This window comes from Geotrypetes seraphini, chromosome 3 (genome assembly GCF_902459505.1).
Source record: "Geotrypetes seraphini chromosome 3, aGeoSer1.1, whole genome shotgun sequence".
In the NCBI taxonomy this organism is placed as follows: domain Eukaryota; kingdom Metazoa; phylum Chordata; class Amphibia; order Gymnophiona; family Dermophiidae; genus Geotrypetes; species Geotrypetes seraphini.
Genome location: NC_047086.1, coordinates 65,976,675 through 65,999,944, shown reverse-complemented (window position 1 = coordinate 65,999,944; position 23,270 = coordinate 65,976,675). Strand labels below are relative to the sequence as shown.

The window sequence follows — 23,270 nt, the reverse complement described above, 5'->3', positions numbered from 1 at the left end:
GTTTTATCGCACGCACCGGATTAGCGCACGCTATAGCGCGTGCTAGCTGGAAATCTACCGCCTGCTCAAAAGGAGGCGGTAGTGGCTAGCGCGTGCGGCAATTTAGCATGCGCTATTCCGTGCATTAAGGCCCTAGCGCGGTTTTGTAAAAGGAGCCCTAAGGGCTCCTTTTACTAAGGTGCACTAGCGTTTTTAGCGCACGCAGGAAATTACCGTGCCTACGCTTCTAGAACTAACACTAGCTCAATGCTGGCGTTAAGGTCTAGCGCGCGTGGCAATGTAGCACGCGCTATTCTGCACGTTAAAGCCCTAACGCAGCTTAGTAAAAGGAGCCCTAAATGAAATGTACAATATGAAGACAACAGCAGAGAACACAAAAAAAACTTTCTAAACTAGAGGCAAATTATTCCATAATGAAGTATTATCAACAAGTAACAAATCCCACACAAAGCTAGTAAAGTGAAGACACAACCTTTTTTTTTTTTTTTTTCAAAAGTTAAAAACATATCAAGGGTCCACCTTGGGGGTCAAGAAAAAGATCTGGGTGTCATCGTAGATAATAAGTTGAAACCTTCCACCCAATGTGCGATGGTGGCCAAAAAAGCATACAAGATTCTAGGAATTAGGATGGTAAACAAGACTAAGAATATTAAAATGCTTCTGTATTGTTCAGTGGTGCAACCTCACCTTATTTAAATTTATTTATGTAAAAGATTTCTTAACTGACCATAACTAGGCAGTTTTACAAAAAAAATCATATAAAAAAATAAGACACAGCACATATGATACAAACAGTAACAGCAGTTCCTTCATATTAGCCATATTTTACCTTGAGTATTGCGTTCAGTTCTGGTCTTCTTATATAAAGAAATAGAGGCACTTGAAAAGGTTCAAAGAAGAATAACCAGAATGATAAAGGGGATGGAACTCCTTTCATATGAAGAAAGACTAAAGAGGTTAGGGCTCTTCAGCTTGGAAAAGAGACTGCCGAAGGGATTGTTGGTGCAGGCATTGGTACTATCTATATTGGACTACTGTAATATTGTTTATTTGGGCGCACCAAAGAAAGCTGTGAGAAAATTGAGAATAGTGCAGAATATGGCTGTTCGCCTGATATATGGGCTGAAGAAAAGCAACCATATCAGTCCTTATTATCGATTACACTGGTTGCCAGTGGAAGCACGAGTGATGTTCAAATTTTCATGCCTTTGTTTCAAGTTGGTCTGGGGATTGGCCCTACCTACTCATTATCTCATTTCGTGCTATACCCTTGAGGGTAACCAGGAATTGTAATTTATTTGCATACGTGAAGATTTTAGCTGTAAAGTTAGGTCTTTTTATGTTTAAATATATTTATTGATTTTCAAATCATATAATCAAGAATACCTTGTACAGAAAGCAAATTAGCAATTCTACATAAAGCAAAAAACATTCCAATAACATTAAATCATGTATTAACTAAAATGCTCAAGTCCTCAAATTTGGATCCAAGATTTCTTATTAAATAAAACAAAGATAGAAGAATTGAACTTAATGTACACTCTTTCATAAAGTTAGCTGGAAGGCTGATTGCTGGGATTAACCAATAGTCATAGAGCTTATGATTTTTCTACCTCCAATCGGGAGAGCGCTAAAAAAGAAGTCAACTGATTAGGCTCAAAGAAAACATATTTAACTGATCGGTGATGCACTATACATTTACAAGGGTGTCGCAAATAAAAAGTAGCACCCAAAGATATAACACCTGGCTTCAACAAAAGAAATTCACGACGACGCTTTTGAGTCTCTCGTGATAAATCAGGAAATACCTGCACTTTACAACCCATAAATTCTTTCTGTCTATTTTTAAAGAACAGTTTTAACAACCATACTTTATCAATAGAGAGAGCTACTGTTATAATCAAAGTGCTCGATTCTACAGCCTCTTTATCAGATTTTTCCAATAACTCCGATACATCCAATAGTCCTTGATCCGACGGCTTTTTTGGTAATTTAATCTTATTAGGTAAGTAATAGACTCGTGATAAAGGAGGTAATGAATCTTCTGAGGCCCCCAAAACTTCAAGAAAATATCTTTTAAACATTTCTCTAGGTGGTGTCAGTGGAAGCCTAGGAAAATTAATGATTCTTAAGTTATTGTATCTGGAGTTGTTTTCTAAGTTCTCCATCTTTCTTCTAAGATTGATATTGTCTTTCATTAAAGTTTCCTGTAATTGTTTGGATGATTTAATGTCCTGTTCAAGCTTTTGAACAGAGGAATTAGAGGCAGTCATATCATTTTTCAATTCTTTAAGTTTAGTAGAATGTTGAGATAATTTCCCCTCAATTAACTGAAGTTTGGGACTTATGGTCTTCACTAGTCCGGCCATAAGATCCCATAGTGAGTCCAGAGTTACTTCTGAGGGTTTTTCCAAAGAAATTAAAGGTAAAGAAATGTCATAGTGCTCACCGTCCAGTTGATTAACTTGTCGCTGTCCCTGAAGGTTAACTCGCCTCTCAGATGATTCCCCCTCAGCTTCTTCAAAGGAGCTCATATCCATAGGAGCTCCTGTCAGCAGGCTCTGTGATGGACTACTTGCCTCAGGGGAAGACAAGACCCCGACCTCCGGGGTTACCTTACCCCTTGGAGAGCTGCTTAGCTGAGGTTGCGGGGGCGGCGCCCTAACGTCGGGGCTCAAAGATGTCTCCAATCCCGGAGGAATCTCCACGGCCTCACTGACGCCGCTACTCCTCTGCGGGCCTCCCTCCGACGCCGAAAATATTCCCTGCATCCGTCTGATGAGTTCCCCGATGTCACCAGCCGCGGGGGTGGCTGTGGGCCGCGAGGCACCAGCGGCACTACGGCCCCTCCGTTTAGGCATCGGGTAAGTGATTAACCGCTTGAAAATTATTAGAAGAAAAATCCTCAGAGCGGCATCTCAGCGCGTCCAGCCTGACGCCATCTTGGATCCTACAACAATTTCGGCTACTGGGCTTGTTAAACCAAGTTAGGTCTTTTTTAGACAGGATGCTTGCATTTCAAGCAAGTAAGCAACAGACCTGGTTGGGCATCTACATTAGTGGAGCCAAATTGTCTTGCGGCACCTTCCGAAAAGAAATTAAGACAGTATTATTTGATAAATTCATCTCTTAATTTCGATGTTTTATTCTCAACCTAATAATTTTACTGCATGAGCTTAAATTTTTATTGTCTTTTTAGTTAATATGCTGTAATTCTTACTATTAATATTTTGTATTTCACTGATTGTCCAGTTTTTCTCTTTTGTGTAAACCACCTAGAATTCTTTTGATTGAGGTGGTATAGAAAAATAAAGTTTTGTAATGTTATTATATGATTGAAGTCTACAAAATCCTGAGTAGTGTAGAAGGGGAACAAGCAGATTGATTTTTTACTGCCTCAGGATTTACAACAACTAGGGGACACTCGATGAAGTTACTGAGTAATACTATTAAAACCAATAGGAGCAAATATTTTTTTCATTCAGAGAATAATTAAGCTCTGGAACGTGTTGCCAGAGGATGTGGTAAGAGCAGTTAATGTAGCTAGTTTTAAAAAAGGCTTGGACAAGTTCCTAGAGCAAAAATCCATAATCTGCTGTTGAGACAGACATGGGAGAAGCCACTTCTTGCCCTGGATCGGTAGCATGGAATGCCGCTACTATTTGGGTTTTTGCCAGGTACTTGTGACTTGGATTGGCCTCCGTGAAGACGGATACTGGGCTAGATGGACCAATGGTCTATTCTTATGTTCTTTATGCATTCTAGTAATGTAGAAAGCTAGTTCCATTCCATAATGCCAAAAAATGAAATCATCCTATTTCAAATTGATACCATGAAGAAACAGAAATCCTAAGTAAAACTAATAACTTAAAACATGAGTTGCCGAGTAGGGGATTGTGAGTTTCAGAAAGGATAGATGCTGGAAAAAATAAGTCAACCCACAGAAACTTAAAGACTGTTAATAAATCCCAATAAAACATTCCATAATTTAAACTGAATATGCCACTCAAGCTGAGAAGTAATATGATCACACAATTTTATTCTGGTGACAAACTGGGCAGCTGCATTCAAGAAAAAAGTCTTCAAATAAATAAATCTGTCTAAAGATGATTGAAGTCTAATAGGCAAAGGAAGCAAATTCCACAGTGAAGGACCTTGTACAGAAAAAAAGTTGATTGTTGGACATAAGGGAGATGTTCAAGGACATGTATAATTCTATAATGATGCATCTGTGGCCTTTTCATCTATACACTGTATGCAAATTAGGACAGAGGAATCCAGTATCTTCTCTCCTCTCTAGTTTTGTGCTTCTCTCCAGCTTTACAAGTAATGGGGACTCCCCTTGGGGTAGTTTTCTTATCAACTGATACTATCTTCTGCCCATGCTGTCAATAAAAAAGTTGCAAGTACAGTAAGTATCTGGGTAATCCCCCTTTTCACACATAGTCACTATCTGAGATTACTACCCAATTGGCCGCATCAGAACAGTTCATAGACTTTACCTCCAATACCACATAAGAGTGATACAATATAACTATAGGTATCTATTACAAAAAGCTACAGAGCCTTTTGGGATATCTATTTATAATATTGTGGACTAGATATTGGAATGTGTTTGCATATATCTACATTTTGTTTCACAACATAAGTTATATTTTTAGAGTGCACTTACTGTTCTTTCTCTTAGACCCTCGGGACCTGGTGCTCCTGGAAGCCCTTTTTCTCCCTTGAAAAAAAAAGAAACCAACCAGGGTCAACTCATGTACAGTGTTCCTCCGGTCATTCGCGGTCGGAGCCGTAGCGCTGGTGAGTGAAGGAAATCACTCGCTGTATGCTCCGACCGCCTCTTCCTGCACTAAAGTCGGGCCTTACCAATCAGGAATTGCTTTGACAAGCAGCTCTTGATTGGTAAGGCCCGACTTTAGTGCAGAAAGAGGCGGACGGAGCATACAGCGAGTGATTTCCTTCACTCGCCAGAGCTCCAGCTGCTCTCTCCTGCCTCTCCCACTGCCCTCTCCAGTCTCCCCCATGAAAAACCAAATTCGCGGTTTTTCAAGATTCACGGAGATTCCTGAAACAGAACCCCCATGAATATCGGGGGAGTACTGTATTACCAATGTATGCAGCGTTCAAATTATTAAATCAAAAGTTTTAGAATTATTCCCTACCTTTAGCCCTATATAACCTTGTGTACCCTCTTGCCCTTGGGGTCCTTGGTAAGCCTAAACAAATTAAAGCACATTTAAAATAAACAATGAGAAGGTTTTCAGTTCAAATAGCTAATTTATGAAATATTAATTGCATGTGTAATTTCACTATCATACATCTATTCCAGGATCTCCATCTCTCCCGGGTGGTCCAGGATCTCCAATTATTCCCTAATTCAAAAAGAGAGTTCCACTGAGAGAACTGATGCAAAATGGAAATCTGAAAACACTTTCCCTTAGAAATAAAAACACAAACACATGCTTACAGTACCTTTGGACCATCTGTACCTTGTCTCCCTTGAAGACCTGGAATACCCTAGTTAAGTCAAGGTAGAAATTAAAATTATAACACAAGAAAATTATACAGATTTCAACAAAGAACATAAAGTAGATTGTCCAAGTCATTTTTCTGGCTCAGACAATTAAAACTTTAAGGGGTCCTTCTACTAAGGTGTGCTAACAGATGTGGAGGGGCATAATCGAAAGGGACGTCTAAGTCCGTTTACGTCCATCTCGCAAGTCGTCCAAAGTTAAAAAGAGCCTAAGACACATTTTCGAAAGATACATCCAACTTTTTTTATTTTCGAAAATCGTCTAATTATGCTACCTAACGATCTGATCGTCCAAGCCGCTAAATCGTCCATCTTTATACATTTCCGTCCAACTTTCCATCCAAGTCCAAAAAGCCTAGAACAAGCTCTGTTGGACGTGGGAAGGGTCTGCAAAGTGATAGACTGCACACCCAGACATGGCACCTAAATAATGGGGTACCTTACAGGGCATTGCTGTGAACTTCACAAAAAGGGTGCCATGGCTTCTCCTCACTACAGCTCCCTTATAGGTGATGGTGAGCCCCCAAAACCACCTCCAGAATCCCCTAGACCCACTTATCTCTCACCCCAATAGCCCTTATGGCTGCAGGAGCCACTTATATGCCAGTAAAAAAGGGTTTTGGGGTGTATAGGGCAGTGCGCATGTTTAAGTATCAATGCAGTCATTACAGGGGCTTATGGGCATGGGTCCCCTTCTCTTTGGGTCCCTAACCCACCCCCAAGATGACTTAAGCTGCCTCTGTGCTGGACGACTAGGCTTTCCTATGCCCAGCTGCCAGGTGATGATGGTCTAGAGGCTGAAATTTAAAGTTGTAAATAAAATTTTTATGGGTGGGGGTTAGTGATCATTGGGGTATTTTGTGGGGTCTGTGTTATGTGTTTTCAGTGCTTATCTGGTGAGTTTAGGTTGGTTTTAGTGATTTAGACCATGTTTTACATGGTCTAAGTCACAACGTCCAAGTTCCGTTGATCCTGGGCTGTATAACTTTCAGTTATACATGCTATACGACTAAGTCTAAGCTGGCCCACGTCCCGCCCTCGACACACCTCTCAAAATGCACCGTTTAGCTTTGGACGTTGAGCGGCAATATGAAGGCCAAGGTCGTTTAGAAATACGTCCAAAACCCGTTTTTATTTTCGGCGCTTGGGCGTTTTTGAGAAATGTTCGTCCAAGTGCCAACTTAGGCCGGTTTTTGGACGTTTTTCTCTTTCGATTATGAGCCCCTTAGCCTATGCTTAATACAATTTCAATTTTTTTTTTTTTTTCATTTCCATACCATAGATTCAGGAGCCCTGTCACTAAGCTGTGGTAAAATCTGCAATTACCATGGCTTAATGCAGGACTTTATCTTGCAAATTTAACTCAGCAACTATTGGGAGCACTCCCAGCATTTGTTCTTACAAATGCCATGCTTAATTTGCAGATACCATGCAGTACTGTGTTTGGAGTTAGCACAGAAGCACTTAGGTCAGTGGTCTCAAACTCAAACCCTTTACAGGGCCACATTTTGGATTTTGTAGACACTTGGAGGGCCTCAGAAAAAATAATTTCATTAAAGAAATTTTGCATGAGGTAAAACTCATGCAATTTTGCATGAGGTAAAACTCTTTAGAGTTTATAAATCTTTCCTGTAGGCTAAGTCTTAATAATAAGAACATAAGATTTGCCACTGCTGGGTCAGACCAGTGGCCCATTGTGCCCAGCAGTCCGCTCATGCGGTAGCCCTTAGGTCAAAGACCAGTGCCCTATTAAAATCTAGCCTTACCTGCATATGATCTGTTCTATTAGGAACTTATCCAACCTTTTCTTAAATCACTGAAGGGTGCTTTCCCCTATAACAGCCTTCAGAAGAGCGTTCCAGACTTCTACCACTCTCTGGGTGAAGAAGAACTTCCTTACGTTTGTACAGAATCTTTTTCCTTCTAACTTTAGCTAAAGAGACATATGATCAAAAAATTGTTTTATATTACTTTTGTGATTATGATAAACATACCGAGGGCCTCAAAATAATACCTGGTGGGCCGCATGTGGCCCCCCCCCCCCCCCGGGCCACGAGTTTGAGACCACTGACTTAGGTGATGATTCTACTGTATAATCTGTGCCTAGGTTAGATGCCTAGCTGAATTCTGCAACAAAAATTTTTGTTTTTATTTGACTTAATTGGCGTTTTAATTGAAAAGAGCCATTAAATATCAAAAATCAATTAAAAACTAATTGAAGTTGCATGTGGAATTCAGCCTGGCGCCTACTGATACCCAAGTCGAGGTGCCTACCGGTGCTTTACAACTCCTACCTGAAAATTGGGCATGGTTAGGGGTGGAGAATAAATGTGTTATGACTTAGGAGCCTGTAGGTGCCTATGTTAGGCCCCTGTAAAATAACACTCAGGGCGCTTTTTACTAAGTTGTGCTAACAGTTTTAGCGCACGCTACAATGACGTACGTGCTAAACGATAACGCCTCCATAGAGTGTGCATTAGGATTTCTCGTTTAGCATGTGGTTTGCGCACGCTAATCTTGGGCGCGTGCTATAAACGCTAGCGCACCTTAGTAAAAGGAGCCCTCAGTGTTTCTCAGTGCAGCATTGCATTCAGGAAAGCTCCTCGCTTGATTTCTTTGTATTTTTGCATAATTATTTCCATTCTCTTTGGTTCCTGAATAGCCTTGCATTGAACATCCTGGACCCCTGAGGAAGAAGTGTTTTTCAAAACACGGACCATGTTGGGTCCAGCACGTCTTACATAAAGAAGTAGCCTTTGGACATAATTATTTTTACTTTTGGTTTTATCACTTTTATTGATGTTATTATACAAGTGTTTTATGATTTTTAATTGAATTAATTCCTGCACCTTGTACACACTCTGCAGTTTTGTTTTTGTTGTTTTTGCCCTGTAAAATAGGCCAGGAAAACCCTGGTCTAATATACCAGCACCTAACATTATGATGTCTACCAGTGCCTAAGCCAAGTTAGGCGCTGGTAGGCATGATTCCATAAACAGTGCCTAGTGGTTGATTGACAACCGTGCTGAGGGGTGCCTAGACATAGGTGCCGTTTATACAATTAGCCCCTTAATGCTTCCTACTTGGGTCCTTCACTAACTGCATTGCTTACAGCACACTAATTGCAAAATGCTTCCCAAACACATTCTCCACCCATGAAATGCTACCTAACACAGAAAGCACTTAAAATGCAGTTTTCCGCACAGTAACTGCAAAAAATACCACAAAGAAAGGTAATTTTGATAAGTCATCCAACCCCGAATTGGGACATTTGCTCATTTTATTTTAAAAAAAAGTCCATCTTAGAGCTATTTTTGAACAAGAAAAACATCTGGGTTTCCCTATCAAAAATGGCTCAAAGATGGATTTTTTGCACAGATGTCGTTTAAAAAGAAGCGCTCTTGATAATTATGAATCTTCTGATATTATTCTTTATATGCTAAAAATAATTCTTCAAGATATATTTCAAAAATTGTTAAGAAACATTTTTCAATACTAACAAAATAAAACTTTTGTTTTTTCCTAGAAATAAAAATGTAGGTGATATGCTATGCCAAACAGCTAGAGAAGTATTTGAAGATGTTCTTGATAGGATGATTGGTGGTCATCAACCCTATGGATGATACTCTATGGGCCTGTTTTACAAAGCTGCGCTACTATGCTGTAACGGCCCCAAAGCCCATAGAGATTTAAAGGGCTTTGAGGCTGTTGCCGCGCGGTAGCCGCTAGCGTGGCTTTGTAAAACAGGCAGTATGTGTAAAATTATGGATACTACTACTGTTTTTCTATATCCCCAATCCGAGAAGATATGATTTAAGGTTCAATGGATGGATGTTTCATGCTACCACTTACAGTGAAGCATCTACCCTATGATGTTTCACAGCAGAGTACAGGAGTGGCTTGCCTAGGGTTACCAGATTTTACATCAGTATAATCTGGACCCCCTAGACCCACCCTCACAGCCCCCCCCCCCCTGAGTTCTATCCATCCCCGCCCAGTTACGCCCCAGCTCCCCCCCCCCCCCCCCATACCAAGGAGCTTACAAGCACCTATCAGCAAGTAAGCATGGTTTGGGGTGGAGTTTGGGCATGGATTCAGGTAGGCACCAGTATATTAGGCCAAGAAAACACTGGATTTAGGCACTGGTAGGTGCAATTCTACAAACAGTGCCTAACTTTTATTGACATATTGCTTTTCTAGACACCTACTAAGTTAGGCGCTGTTCATAGCGTTGACCACTGTAACACTATCCTGATAATTCCAGAGAGGTCCATGAGCAGAAATAGGATTGATCTGGAAGTTATAGCAGTCTTAACTTGTCCAGATAATCATATGGATATGGCACTACTACATCAGTACCTGGATAATTTGTTGCCATACTGAGACAGGCAAGACCCAGATATTCAGAGCCAATTTCCAGATTAAGCCCAGCATTTTTGTTTTGAAAATGGCAATTGACTAAATGGCTATTTGCTAGATGTTTTTGAATTCTGTGCATCTAATGTTTAGGAGAAAAAATGCTCAAGGGAACATCACACAAAAATAAGCCATTAGAATGTATAAGGGGGCCAACATTCTTTGCAGAATGGCTATATAATCATCCCAGTAGGGCAGTGGGGCACCCTAGAGGGCACTGCAGTGAACTTCATTTAAAAGGTCCCAGGTACACATCCACCATTACCCACTTACATTGTATGAGAATCCCTTCAAAACCTACCCAAAAACTACTGTACCCAATTGTACACCACAACAATAGCTTTTATGCCTAAAGGTGTCACCTACAATATATGTAAGTATAGTAGGTTTTGGAGGGATCACATGTTCCACCCCAAGTGTACTAGTTAGAGTGGGATATGGGCCTAGGTACCCTTCTCTATAATCCACTACTCAATGAACCTGCTTGCTGCTCTAATAGGACTGACCATAAAGTGCAAAGCTGTCATACAGGCTAGTATGTACTGTTTCTTTCGCATCTTTGGGGAGTTGAAAGGGCGTCAGGAGAGTAAGGAAGGATCATGCCTTAATTCTGCCACTGGTAATATGGTCAGTTTGGGCACCTTTTTGACACATATTTGTTATTGAAACTGTTCATAGTAACATAATAAAATGATGGCAGATGAACTTCATGGAAAATAGCAATTTGGAAGTTTATTTATTAATGTAAGAACTTATACCCTGCAGTTCACAAGATACATACACAGTTTTTAGGCATAAAAAAAACATCCATCTGCTATTTTATACCACTTTTTGGATGTTTTTCTGTTTTGAAAATGAACCCCTTAACTTTCTTCTCTTCTGAAATACTTTTCTTTTTCATTTGAAATTTTGGACAACTATGAATATGGACTAGATTTATAAAACCAAAGCCAGCAGCTACTTGTAAGAAAATTTTATAAAACTGCTTTACTTACTGATATTCCTGTCGAACCTGGTGGACCGGGATGGCCTGGATCACCCATAATGTCCTGCAATTTAATATAGATTTTTTTTTTTACACTGGATTAAAAACAGAGCATTAAGACCAAGTGATCCTAGTTTCAAATGAAGATTGAAAAATAAAGTAATTATACTAATTTATAAAATGTCAATTACCCATTCAGAAATATAATATTAGAAGTTAAATTAAAAATTTAAGCAGGCCATGACTGCATGCTCTTATTTGGCAGCTTGACCCCCCTATTGGTAATATGAAACTATCGCTAAGGGTTGCTTGCTCTTAGAACATAACATAAGAGTTGCCATACTGGGATAGTCCATCAAGCCCAGTATCCCAACAATGGCCAATCTAGGTTACAAGTACCTGGCATGATCCAAAGCAGTAAAACAGATTTTATGCTTCTTATTCTAGGAATAAGCAGTGGATTTCCCCAAGCCATCTCAATAATGGGTTATGGACTTTTGTTTTAGGAAATTATCTAAACCTTTTTTAAACCCTACTTTGGATGGGCTTTATGGCAGCGGAAGAACTGGGACAGGGGTCCTGGATCAGATCGAGATTATCAGATGGAGGTTACAAGTGGAGATGTTCTGATCTATGAGGGTAGTCCTGTTTAGGGGAGACAATTTATCAAGGGGCTTCTTCAGAAGGTATCGGGGAATTCTTTGAAAAGGCTATGGAAAAGCTATAGGATTGCTTGTAGTATAGCTACACTTTATACCACCTCTTGTGCTCTAGGCAGTCATCATAGCACATAGAATTGGCCTACATGCTAGCTGTCACGGCCAACCATACCCTATCGCCACCTTTTTTTCAGCCCACAACCCAATCTTACCTACACTGTGCTGGGCTTTATACCGTGCTGGCTGCTTTGTACTCGCAGAAAGCCTGACTAGGAGTTTCATTCCAATCCCATAACTTCTCTGAAATTCATTGTTCTTTCCCTTCCTATTGTTTTTTTTTTTTTACCATAATTGTCTTCTCTTTTATCAATCAATTTGTATTTCTTTTCCCATTCTTTCCTCGTGTTTTATTATGTTTGTAAAGTTAGTCCTCAATATGTTTTGTAAGGATTAGTTTTTTGTTTTGTTGCCCCCTTAATTTTGTAATTTTACTGATATGTTCATCGCTTAGAATTTTGAATAAGCGATCAATCAAATTTATAATAAACTTGAAACTTGAATGCTGCTTAGTCAACATGTCTCTTAATACTTGCTTAGTAACTACCCCTCTAAAAAGGAAACAGGAAAAATAGTACAAGTAAAGTGCTAGAAAAGAGTTTAGATATTTTCTCAATTAACATTTTTGTTTTGGTATTATTCCTGATGGTAATGATGGATGGGGGAGGGAATTTTTATCTTTTGTATAGATACTGATTGATTATAAGTGCTTGGTTGATTATCATTATTTGTATATAAAATGTATTGCACTTTTTGTGGGCATTAAAAACTAAGGGCTCCTTTTGTCAAGGTGCGGTAGGGGTTTAGCGTGCGGAATACCGTGCGTTAAACCGCCTGCTGCACTAGTCGCTAACACCTCCATTGACGAGGCGTTAGTTTTTTGGCTTGCCACGGGGGTTAGCGCTTGATGAAATGTCCGACGCGCTAACCCCGCTAGCGCACCTTGATAAAAGGAGCCCTAAATAAAGTAAAAAAAAAATTAACATTACCCTAATGCCTTCAGGGCCTGGAGGACCTTCATTTCCTGAAAAGCCATCGTCACCCTAAAAGTACAGTAAGAAAAAAAAACAAATGAAAAGATTAGTTTTATGTAATATACTCTTCCCATGAATTATGTGCATTGAAGTTCTTCCCTTTTACCCTTTTGTGTTGTAGGATGGTTTTATAAATACTTTTTTAAAAAATTTTATTTCATTTCATGTTATTTTTATTTGTTGTTTTGTACCCACACCAATTTTATTGTAAGCCGCTTAATTGTAATACGATTTGCGGGATATCAAGAGTTAATAAACTTGAAACTTGAATTCCATTTATTTTTTTTATGTAACATTTCTTTATTCATTTTTAAACTTTCAACAAGTGATTCATTATACAATCATATACACATACACTATAATAATACTTATTAATCATATTAATCTGATTATTTTTAAATTCCATTTATTACCGAACTATGATTACAAATATCTAATCGACTTTGTCCATGTTTAAATTGGATGATATTCCCAAGCTGCTCATGTTTTATATTATGAACAATTATATAAAAATAATGTGGAAAGGTCATTAAGAATGGATATTACATATACATCTTCTGGAATAAAGGTGGGAAGAAGAAATAATACTTTATATATTGTTTCTTAATATAAAAAAAACTGAATTTAAGGTGAGCCCGGTAACTGAGGATGGAGGTTATCATGCTGTGTTAGGACTTTAAGTCACATCATTTGCCCCTTAATGTGACTTAAAGGGCCCTAAAGCCCTTGACATATTTTACCACAGCAATATTTTAAGTCTCTGTGGGTTCAATAGTAATGAGATGCAAAACATGCAAATGCAGTAAACCTGCTTATTACCGTGTAAAAACCATAACACAAATTGGTGTTACACTGTGGATGGAGCAAAATGGGGCGATGAGACAGATTCCCAATACATCTGCCCACCACTGCCACTAACACTAATCCTTTTGTAGTGCTACTAGACCTGTGGCCTCAAACTCGCAGCCCGCCAGGTACTATTTTAAGGCCCTCGGTATGTTTATCATAATCACAAAAGTAAAATAAAACAGTTTCTTGATCATATGTCTCTTTAGGTATAAGTTACAATATTATTAAGACTTACCTAAAAGAAAAGATTTATAAACTATAAAGAGTTTTACCTCAAACAAAATTGTCATTTCTTTAATAAGACATGAACTCTTTTTTTCTGAGGCCCTCTAGGTACCTACAAATCCACAATGTGGCCCTGCAAAAAGTTTGAGTTTGAGACCACTGTACTAGACTTATGCAGTGCTGTACACATTATGTGCAGGTCCTTTTGCTATCCCTGGTGGGCTCATAATCATAAGGTTGTTTTTTTTTACCTTGGACAATGGAGAGTTAAGTGACTTGTTTGGGGTCACATGGAGTTCTCCACTCCACTGCACTAACCATTAGTCCCCCTCCCTGATCACAATCTGATCCATACCCCCAGCAGATCCTCCAACCCCAATCAAGGCCCCCCCCATCTACAAAGGATTTTCTTATCCCACCCCTGTTCCCATTCCGTCTGTTCACTGGTGGTGCAGGATCCCCTGGGCAGGAGTGATTTCTGTTTGCTCCTGCCCTTCCAGTGCTGCTAGTCAAAAACTACTACCAGTGGCGTGGTGAGGGAGGTCGGTGCCCAGGGAGGTGGCGCCCGGCCTTGCCATGAAGTGCGCCCCCCCAATCTTCCCTGTCACTTGGGGACGCCTCCCGCTCCCCCATACCTCTTGGATTGTTTGCCAGCATGAGCAGTATCTTCCGCGTGCTGACCTTGGCTCCCTTCTGACATCACTTACTGGTCGCGGGACTAGGACGTGATGTCTGAAGGGAGCCCAGGCTGGTACGAGCAGCTGGTGGAAGATGAACATTTCGAGAGGTACGCAGGAGGCCGGAGAGGAGGAGAGGTGCTAGCACCGATGTCTCCTGCAAAGACAGTGCCTAGGGTGGTCTGGCCCCCGCCCCCTCTTACTATGCCACCGACTACTACTACTTACCATTGCTATAGCACTACAAGATATATATAGTGCTATACATCAAAACATAGAAGAGACAAACCCTGCTCATAAGAGCTTGCATTCTAGGTAAGATAAACTGGTGATTAAATTTGCAGACGATACGAAGTTATTCAGAGTAGTGAAGACACCGAAGGATTGCGAAGACCTGCAACGTGACATAAACATGCTCAAGAAATGGGCCGCGACACGGCAAATGAGGTTTAAAGTGGATAAGCGTAAGGTGATGCATGTGAGTAACAAAAATCTTATACACAAATACGGGATGTCTGGTGCAGTACTCGGAGAGACCCCCCAGTAAAGAGACTTGGGAGTACTGGTCGACAAGTCGATGAAGCCGTCCGCGCAATGTGCGGTGGCGGCGAAAAGAGCAAACAGAATACTAGGAATGATTAAGAAGGGGATCACGAACAGATCGGAGAAGGTTATCATGCTGCTGTACAAGGCCATGGTACGCCCCCACCTGGAATACTGTGTCCAGCACTGGTCGCCATACATGAAGAAGGACACGGTATTACTCGAAAGGATCCAGAGAAGAGCGACTAAAATGGTTAAAGGGCTGGAGGAGTTGCTGTACAGTGAGAGATTGGAGAAACTGGGCCTCTTCTCCCTTAAAAAGAGGAGCCTGAGAGGGGACATGATCAAAACATTCAAAATACTGAAGGGAATAGGCTTAGTAGATAAAGGTAGGTTGTTCATCCTCTCCAAGGAAGGGAGAACGAGAGGGCACTCTCTAAAGTTAAAAGGGGATAGATTCCGTACAAACGTAAGGAAGTTCTTCTTCACCCAGAGAATGGTAGAAAACTGGAACGCTCTTCCGGAGGCAGTTATAGGGGAAAACACCCTCCAGGGATTCAAGACAAAGTTAGACAAGTTCCTGCTGAATCAGAATTTACGCAGGTAAGGCTAGTCTCAGTTAGGGTACTGGTCTTTGACCTAAGGGCCACGGTGGGAGCGGACTGCTGGGTACGATGGACCACTGGTCTGACCCAGCAGCAGCAATTCTTATGTTCTTATGAAAAGAAGGTGCATCCATATACCTAGCATTAGTTTTGTGTGACTACTTCTAGGGGGATCATGTTTCCAATGCTCTGGGCCTGCTAAAATAATGCTGCTTGTGGGGCGGCATGCAAATGAAGGATTCAGCAACCTGGTAAATCAAGGTGTAATAAAAGCTTGCTGTGAGGGAGTCTAATGGATGCTGCACCTCTCTCTTGACAAACACTCTCTCACTGTGTTAAAGCCACCTTAAAATGTACAGACCCACCCAGGGGGTGTGACATGGGAGGAGCAGAGTCAAGAAGGCATGGTCCAGGACCTAGGGGGGAAGGCCCAGAGTGAAGCAATTTCTTCCACCACTTACATGTGAACTGTAGCTTTTCCAGTCAAGTTGGCCAAGTCCAACTCGGAACCATGTAACTTTGGATTTTTAACCAAACTAACTACTACAGATTCTCTCTGAGACTACACTGGTAACTCTGGAGAACCAGGCCAGAGATAAGTAAAGTGCACTGCCCCATGTAAATGTATGATATGCCAGTGCTTCTCAACTTCTTCAAGCTAAGTACCCCATAAGTCTAACAAATATCAACTGAGTATCTCAACCCACTTCTCCCCAGACCCACCCAAGCTCTGCCCTGACCCCACCCCCACAATCTGGGCTACACCAAGCTAACTCCAGCGATGAAGAGCCCTGTGTCTTCTGCCACCCTTTCGCTGCCTGTCAGGGAGTCTGGAGTCTATAAAAGGCCTGGCACTGGCTCTAGCTTAACTGACGCAGAGCCTATGAGTCTATTGCTCGTGAGGCCCTGTTGGTACCACCCCTCTGATGAAAACGTGTCAAAGTGGATGGAGCCGACAGAACATTCCCAAGTGCGTGGACATGAAGACTGTTCAGCAGAGGGGGGCATGCTGCTTGAGAAAGAGGGGCAGGAGACCCACGCTTCATATCCCCCACAAGCAACTCACATACCCCTAGAGGTACACATGCCATGTGTTAAGAAACACTGACCTAGAAGGCCTAGGTAGCAGGTATAAATCATTTAGGACAAAGACATTCATTACCCTACTGTAATGGGGAATAAGTGTTTTATACTTTAGGCTCACCCTTGGCCCATCCAAAAAAAACATCATTATACCCCCTTGCCATTTCACATTCTTCAGTTTTACATATGTATATCCTGGCTTTCTAAAACTTGAACTTATATGTCTATGCAAGATAAACATTTATGTTCTAGTTTATGCAGGTCTAAAATGCAAATGGAGCTACTAAAATAAGCATCATAGAATAGAAATACCTGTTCTCCATAGAGTCCTCTCATTTCTTTTTCACCTTTAAAGCTTGTTTGAACCTAGAAGTTATGAAAATAGAAGTTAGGTTCCATTAGTACACATTGTGCCTCAAAACCTCGGAAAGTGAACAACGGATCCTATTGGGAAAATAGGGTTAGTTTTCTGTGTTGGATAGCATTTGGAATACCTATAGATGCAAATAATTCACTCTCTGGGTGCTTGGGGACCACATCTGGAAGCAAATGCCAGACCATAAAGTGAAAGTGAAAGCAAAGAAAGCTGTTTTTTTTAAGAGCAGGTCCAAAAATATGTGAATATAGCAGCAAAATATGGTAACAATGGATGCAACCATGCAAAATCGTGCATTGGAAATGTACAAATAATGAGAATGCACTGTACTTTAAAGAAAAACTTCAAGCTTTTATAATTAATATCTTTATAAAGACAGACGTACTTTGGAAGCAGGTTCACCAATAGGTGCATGAGAGCCTGCATCCCCATTTCTTCCCTCCACAGAAGCAGTACATCATTACTCTCTTTGGTTGAGTGCACATGTGATACATGTTCATGTTTATTTAAAAACTAGTGTTTAAGCCCATTACATTAACGGGTGCTAGAATAGATGTGTCTATCTGTCTCTCTCCTTGGCCGCTGTCTGTCTTTCTTTCTGTCTCTCTCTCGCTCTCTTTGGTCACTGTCTATCTGTCTTTCTTTCTTTCTGTGTCTCTCCTTGACAACTGTCTGTCTCTCTCTCTCTCTCTCTCTCTCTCTCTCTCTTTCTCTTTGGCTGCTGTCTGTCTTTCTGTCTCTCTCTCTCTCTCTCCTTGGCTACTGTCTGTGTGTCTGTCTGCCTTTCTGTCTCTCTCTCTCTCCTTGGCCGCTGTCTGTCTGTCTCTCTCTCTCTCTCTCTCTCTCTCGCTCTCAGTGTGTCTGTCTGTCTTTCTGTCTCTCTCTCTGCTTGGCCACTGTCTGTCTGTCTGTTTTTCTGTCTCTCTCCTTGGCCACTGTCTGTGTGTCTTTCTGTCTCTTTCTCTCCTTGGCTGCTCTCTGTGTGTCTTTCTGTTTTTCTGTCTCTTTCTCTCTCTCTCGTTGGCTGCTGTCTGTCTCTCTCTCTCTCTCCCCTTGGCCGCTGTCTGTGTGTCTGTCTGTCTTTCTGTCTCTTTCTCTCTCTCTCCTTGGTCACTGTCTGTGTGTCTGTCTGTCTTTCTGTCTCTCTCTCTCTCTCTCTCTCTCCTTGGACGCTGTCTGTCTTTCTGTCTCCCTCTGTCGCTCTCTTTGTGTGTCTGTCTTTCTGTCTGTCTTTCTCTCTCTCTCTCTCTCTCCTTGGCCGCTGTCTGTCTCTCTCTCTCCTTGGCCACTGTCTGTGTGTCTGTCTTTCTGTCTCTTTCTCTCCTTGGCCGCTGTCTTTCTGTTTTTCTGTCTCTTTCTCTCTCATTGGCCACTGTCTGTCTGTCTTTCTGTCTCTCTCTCTCTCCTTGGCCATTGTCTCTGTGTCTCTGTGTCTATCTGTCTTTCTGGCTCTCTCTCTCTCTCCTTGTCCGCTGTCTGTGTGTCTGTCTGTCTTTCTGTCTCTTTCCCATTCCCCGCCTGTGCCCCACTCCCCTTCCTTTGCCTCCCCCCAGCCCACCCCACCAGCTTCCAGCGCCATGGCAGCGAATAAACAGATCCTCATCCTCGATCCACCCAACGAACTCAAATTCAGAGGTAAGGAGTGTTGGTTTACTGCCGGGCGGGCAGACAGCGTGGCTCTTGCGAGCTGCAATGGTGCTCTGGCCCAGAGGGGAGAGTGGAGGCAGAGAAGAAGACCCTGAGACCAGGGAGCGGCAGTGGTTGTGGCCTTCCCTCCCCTAGCTCTATAGTTCGGTCGTTGCCGCCTCCTTCTCTCCCCGGTGTTAGCTCTGAACATGTACACGCCGCACCCTTTACCATTTCTCTGCTGGCCACGGAGGTAGAGATCACAGATTACGCAGGTAGAAGTGCGCATGCGCGCTTAGGGTTTTATTATTAGTGATTTGCTATACCACTCTTCTTAACCATATCAAAGCAGTTTATAAAATTCATTGAAAAACAGAAAAGAAGTTAAATTGCAGCCTTTAATATTATTTCCCTGTAAGAATCAGCCAGCCCTGTGGTTAGCATTCATTAAAAGTTTTAAAAAAAAGTGTATATTTAAGAGAAATCCTCTCCTCAAAACCCAAGCACGGTGTGTTTTTGGCAGAAAGGCCAGTGTTAGTTTCTGCACTGCCTTTTGAGCATTGGAGTGAATCTATAATCGCCTGATATGAATCCATTTCAATGCATTTAAATACAATTTGTGCTGATTTTCATCACACAGGTTAGCAGTGGAGGATTTTCTGCAAGCTGCACCCATTAACCTGCATGCAGCTCTGGCACTAATTAGTCCTAACACTGACATTAGGTTTTGAACATCTGGCCCATTAAAACGGATTTGAAACCGGCATTCCAGAAAAGTCGAATGTAAATGTTAATGCTTCCTCTGTATCACCTATAAATGGGAGGGGGCTGGGGATAGTCAAAGACATATTTTACCATATTCCCAGTTCTGCCAGGTACTCCTTCTTCACCTTTGCTTCCTTTCTGCTCCTATGCAAAACATAAGGCAATAGTGATTTTTTTTTTTTAAATCAGAACAGAACAAATATAGATATATTGACGTACAGCATGACATACTATACCTTTGGATCTTTTGTTCCTTGATCAACTGGTCTACCATGGGAACAGTGACAAGATGGATTTCCATCAAGGCCTCTTTCAGCACTTGCCCCACACTAAAAAGGAACGTCACATTGAGGATAATATCTGCACCATGCACTGAGAATAAGGCCAAAAAGTCACAATCCACCAGATTCTGTATAGGTCACCCAAAATTAGGTGCACAGTTTTGGACATGGATCGCAGATCCACACATAAACTAATTGGCTAATTAGGTGCTAAAAATCGATTACTGATGTTAACAATGCTAATTGGCAGACAGTAGTTATTTGTGGATCTACCTTACACCCCCATCAGTGCTCCTAAATTACCTTGAGAACAACTCTAAAAGAAATGTGACCAGGGGAGGGGTATGAACAGGATGGAGTGTTCCCAGGATTTAGGTACAGAGTTATAGAATACTGTCATTTTCACGCCTAACGGCTACTAGTTGGGCATAAATTCTTGCACTCAGAGTTAAGCAAGAAAATGCATGCTAAGTTAGTATTCTACTATATAAAGGCCATTCCACTCAGAACAACCTTTCTAGAATACTAGCCTAACTTTGCTCAACTTATACATGAGAGGGCCGTGCTCCCCCTCCCTCCACTGGACCTGGTACCTAGGCAGGCCCTTGAGAGAGGAGGAATCGTGGGATTGGGAGGAAGATCAAAGGGTCAGGGCCTGGAGGGGAGAGAGGCTTGGCTATTGGTTGGGGAGGGGCAGGGCAGGAAGAGAGGCATGGAAGGTGCAGAGACCTGTGATGGATTGGAGAGGAGAAAGAGGGGAGAGAAGGGAGGGAAGAGAGGAGTGAGGAGGGAAGAGAGAGTGAGAGATCTGGAATATCTCAAACTCCCTTCCCTAGCCATTGTCTCTGCAAATCTTTGGGTCAAACATTTAGGATAAAATGGTTCTTTGCTTTAAAAAAAAGTTGACAATCCCTGTATTAGGGGGTCAGTATTCAGCCAATGATGGTAAACATACTACTGACCACTGACAGTTTTAGTTTTGTATATTCAATGCTGGGCCATGTCTGGGCTTCAGGACAGAATATCCAATTTTTTTCAGTCAGCTATCATATAGCCAGTTAAGTTGATATTCAGTATTTAACTGAAAGTGGGTTATCGCATAAAGACAAAACAGTCTTTTAAGTGGTCCCATTTATGTGGTAACCCCAGCTGAGTGCTGACTCCGCCCCTGGACCCCCACCCCCTAAAAAAAATAGCCAGTTTTCACTTAAGCATTAACTGCTTATTTTCAGTGGTGATTACCGGATTAGTGCCACTGAAAAATGAACGATTTAACCAATCAGTAGCCATGTCTTACCAGTTAAATCATTTTGAATATTGACCCTCTAGATCAGTGTTTTTCAACCTTTTTACACCTATGGACCGTAGAAATAAAATAATTATTCTGTGGGCCGGCATCGGTCCGTGGGCCGGCAGTTGAAGAACACTGGGCTAAGTCGTGGACCAGATCCCGACCATCTCTACCCAATCTCCACCCCAGACCCTGCCCCCAAAATAGTACTAATTGCACCTTGCACGTCCAGTGCCTCATCTGGAAGCCTTCCCTCTGACGTTGCAACGTCAAAGAAGGCTTCCGGTTCAGGCGCAGGATGCCCGTAGGAGCCACTGCCCGTGGCTTTGTGCATTGAATCAGTTAGGAAGAGGGAGCTGGCTCTAGATAACACCGCATCGATCGCACTGTGGACCTGCGGTTGAAGAACACTGTTTTGGGCCTGATGCACGTGTTGGCCCTGTGGACCGGCAGGAAATTTCTGTGGACCGGCACTGGTCCATGGACCGGTGGTTGAAGAACACTGCTCTAGATTACTCTATAATGGAATCTAGGCGCTTATCATGCAGTCTTGGAATACCCAGAGATGCTCAGTTATAGAATTACTCCTAAAATGTCTTTCTCTAGATTAATAGTTTGGAATAGTGACCAAAATGTCATGTTAGAGTTCCTGGAAATCTGTACTCACAATATCAGAAAGCTCACAGCATCCTTCCAATAAAGCTTGCTCTGGATCATAATGGATTTCAAGCTGCTGTAAATCAAGCTGCCAGACATATTAACAGAATGTGAGAGACAGTGGTAATCCTGAAAAGAATTCTTCAGTCTATTTTCATATTCTGTTTCTACAATGAAAGTTTAAAAAATAAGCATGGCACAAGCATCTCAGGACCCATTTTCAAAAGATTTGGACAGAAGCGCAGAATTGTAACATGCTTTTCCTAGATAGACCTCATTCGCAATGAAACAGATACAGTAATGTGTAGTCCCTGGTTTAATGCCTCCTTTTACTAAGGTGCGCTAGCGTTTTTTGCGCACGCTGCAGATTAGCGCGTGCTAACCCCTGCACTATGCATAAAAACTAACACCAACTCAATGGTGGCACTAGCATCTAGTGTGCACGGCAATGTACCGTGCGCTTAGCATGCGCTAAAACCGCTAGCGCAGCTTAGTATAAGGAGCCCTAAATCTTTGTAATTCCTACTTCAGTGAAACAATAATACAAACTTTGGTGTCAGTCTAGCTGTTAAAAAGATTTAAGATGTGTATGAAATATGTTAGGAGCACATTATAGTGAAAGCCAGAACCCCACAATAGGAACTTAACAAGACAGACTAGATGACCTTCTATATTTCATCCATAATTATTTGCATGTAAAAAAAAAGACAAGAAGCAGACCATACGGACAATCTCTTATAGAGAGGAAGAGATAGCGGATGTTATGGATGGGCAGACTGGATGGGCCATTTGACCTTTATCTGCCGTCATGTTTCTATCCCTCTCTTTTACGAAACTGCAATAGCAGTTTCTAGCGCGGGGAGCCTCACTGAATGGCCCTCGCTGCTCCTGACGAAACGTGATCTAGGGGTGTTCATTAGTGATGACATGAAGGCTGCCAATCAAGTGGAGAATGCTTCCTCCAGGGCAAGGCAAATGATGGGTTGTATCCGTAGAGGTTTTATCTGGAGGAGACCTGAGGTCATAATGCCACTGTACAGATCCATGGTGAGACCTCATTTGGAGTATTGTGTTCAATTCTGGAGACCACACTACCGGAAGGATGTGCTGAGAATTGAGTCGGTTCAGCGAATGGCCACCAGGATGGTCTTGGGGCTCAAGGATCTCACGTATGAAGAAAGGCTGAATTAATTGCAGCTGTACTCACTTGAGGAACGAAGAGAGTGGGGAGACATGATTGAAACATTTAAGTACATCACGGGCCATACCGAGTCGGAAGATGGTATCTTCTGTCTCATAGGACCCTTGACCACCAGAGGGCATCCGCTGAAAATCAGGGGAGGGAAGTTTCATAGCGACTACAGAAAATACTTCTTCACCGAAAGAGTGGTGGATCATTGGAACGAACTCCCACTGCAGGTGATTGAAGCCAGCAGCGTATCAGATTTTAAGAGAAAATGGGATATTCAGTGGGATCTCTAGGGGAGTAAAGTCAGGGGGGCGGGTTTTTGGGTATGGGCAGACTTGATGGGCTATAGCCCTTTTCTGCTGTCATTTTTCTATGTTTCTATAGGAACTCAATGAGCATCGGGAGCAGTGCGG

General features: G+C 41.8%; 1 protein-coding gene across 1 annotated transcript in view; it reads right to left on the bottom strand.

The window, feature by feature from the left end:
• LOC117357175 (collagen alpha-1(IX) chain-like) overlaps positions 1–23,270 on the bottom strand; it is a 72,231-nt gene that overhangs the window by 37,535 nt on the left and 11,426 nt on the right. The window contains exons 4-12 of the mRNA XM_033937547.1: positions 21,679–21,756; positions 19,676–19,768; positions 19,530–19,583; positions 16,985–17,038; positions 12,646–12,699; positions 5,479–5,523; positions 5,325–5,378; positions 5,169–5,222; positions 4,673–4,726 (exon numbers count right to left, since the gene is read on the bottom strand). Coding sequence (XP_033793438.1) covers positions 4,673–4,726; positions 5,169–5,222; positions 5,325–5,378; positions 5,479–5,523; positions 12,646–12,699; positions 16,985–17,038; positions 19,530–19,583; positions 19,676–19,768; positions 21,679–21,756 — 540 coding nt within the window. The remainder of the gene's footprint in view (positions 1–4,672; positions 4,727–5,168; positions 5,223–5,324; positions 5,379–5,478; positions 5,524–12,645; positions 12,700–16,984; positions 17,039–19,529; positions 19,584–19,675; positions 19,769–21,678; positions 21,757–23,270) is intronic.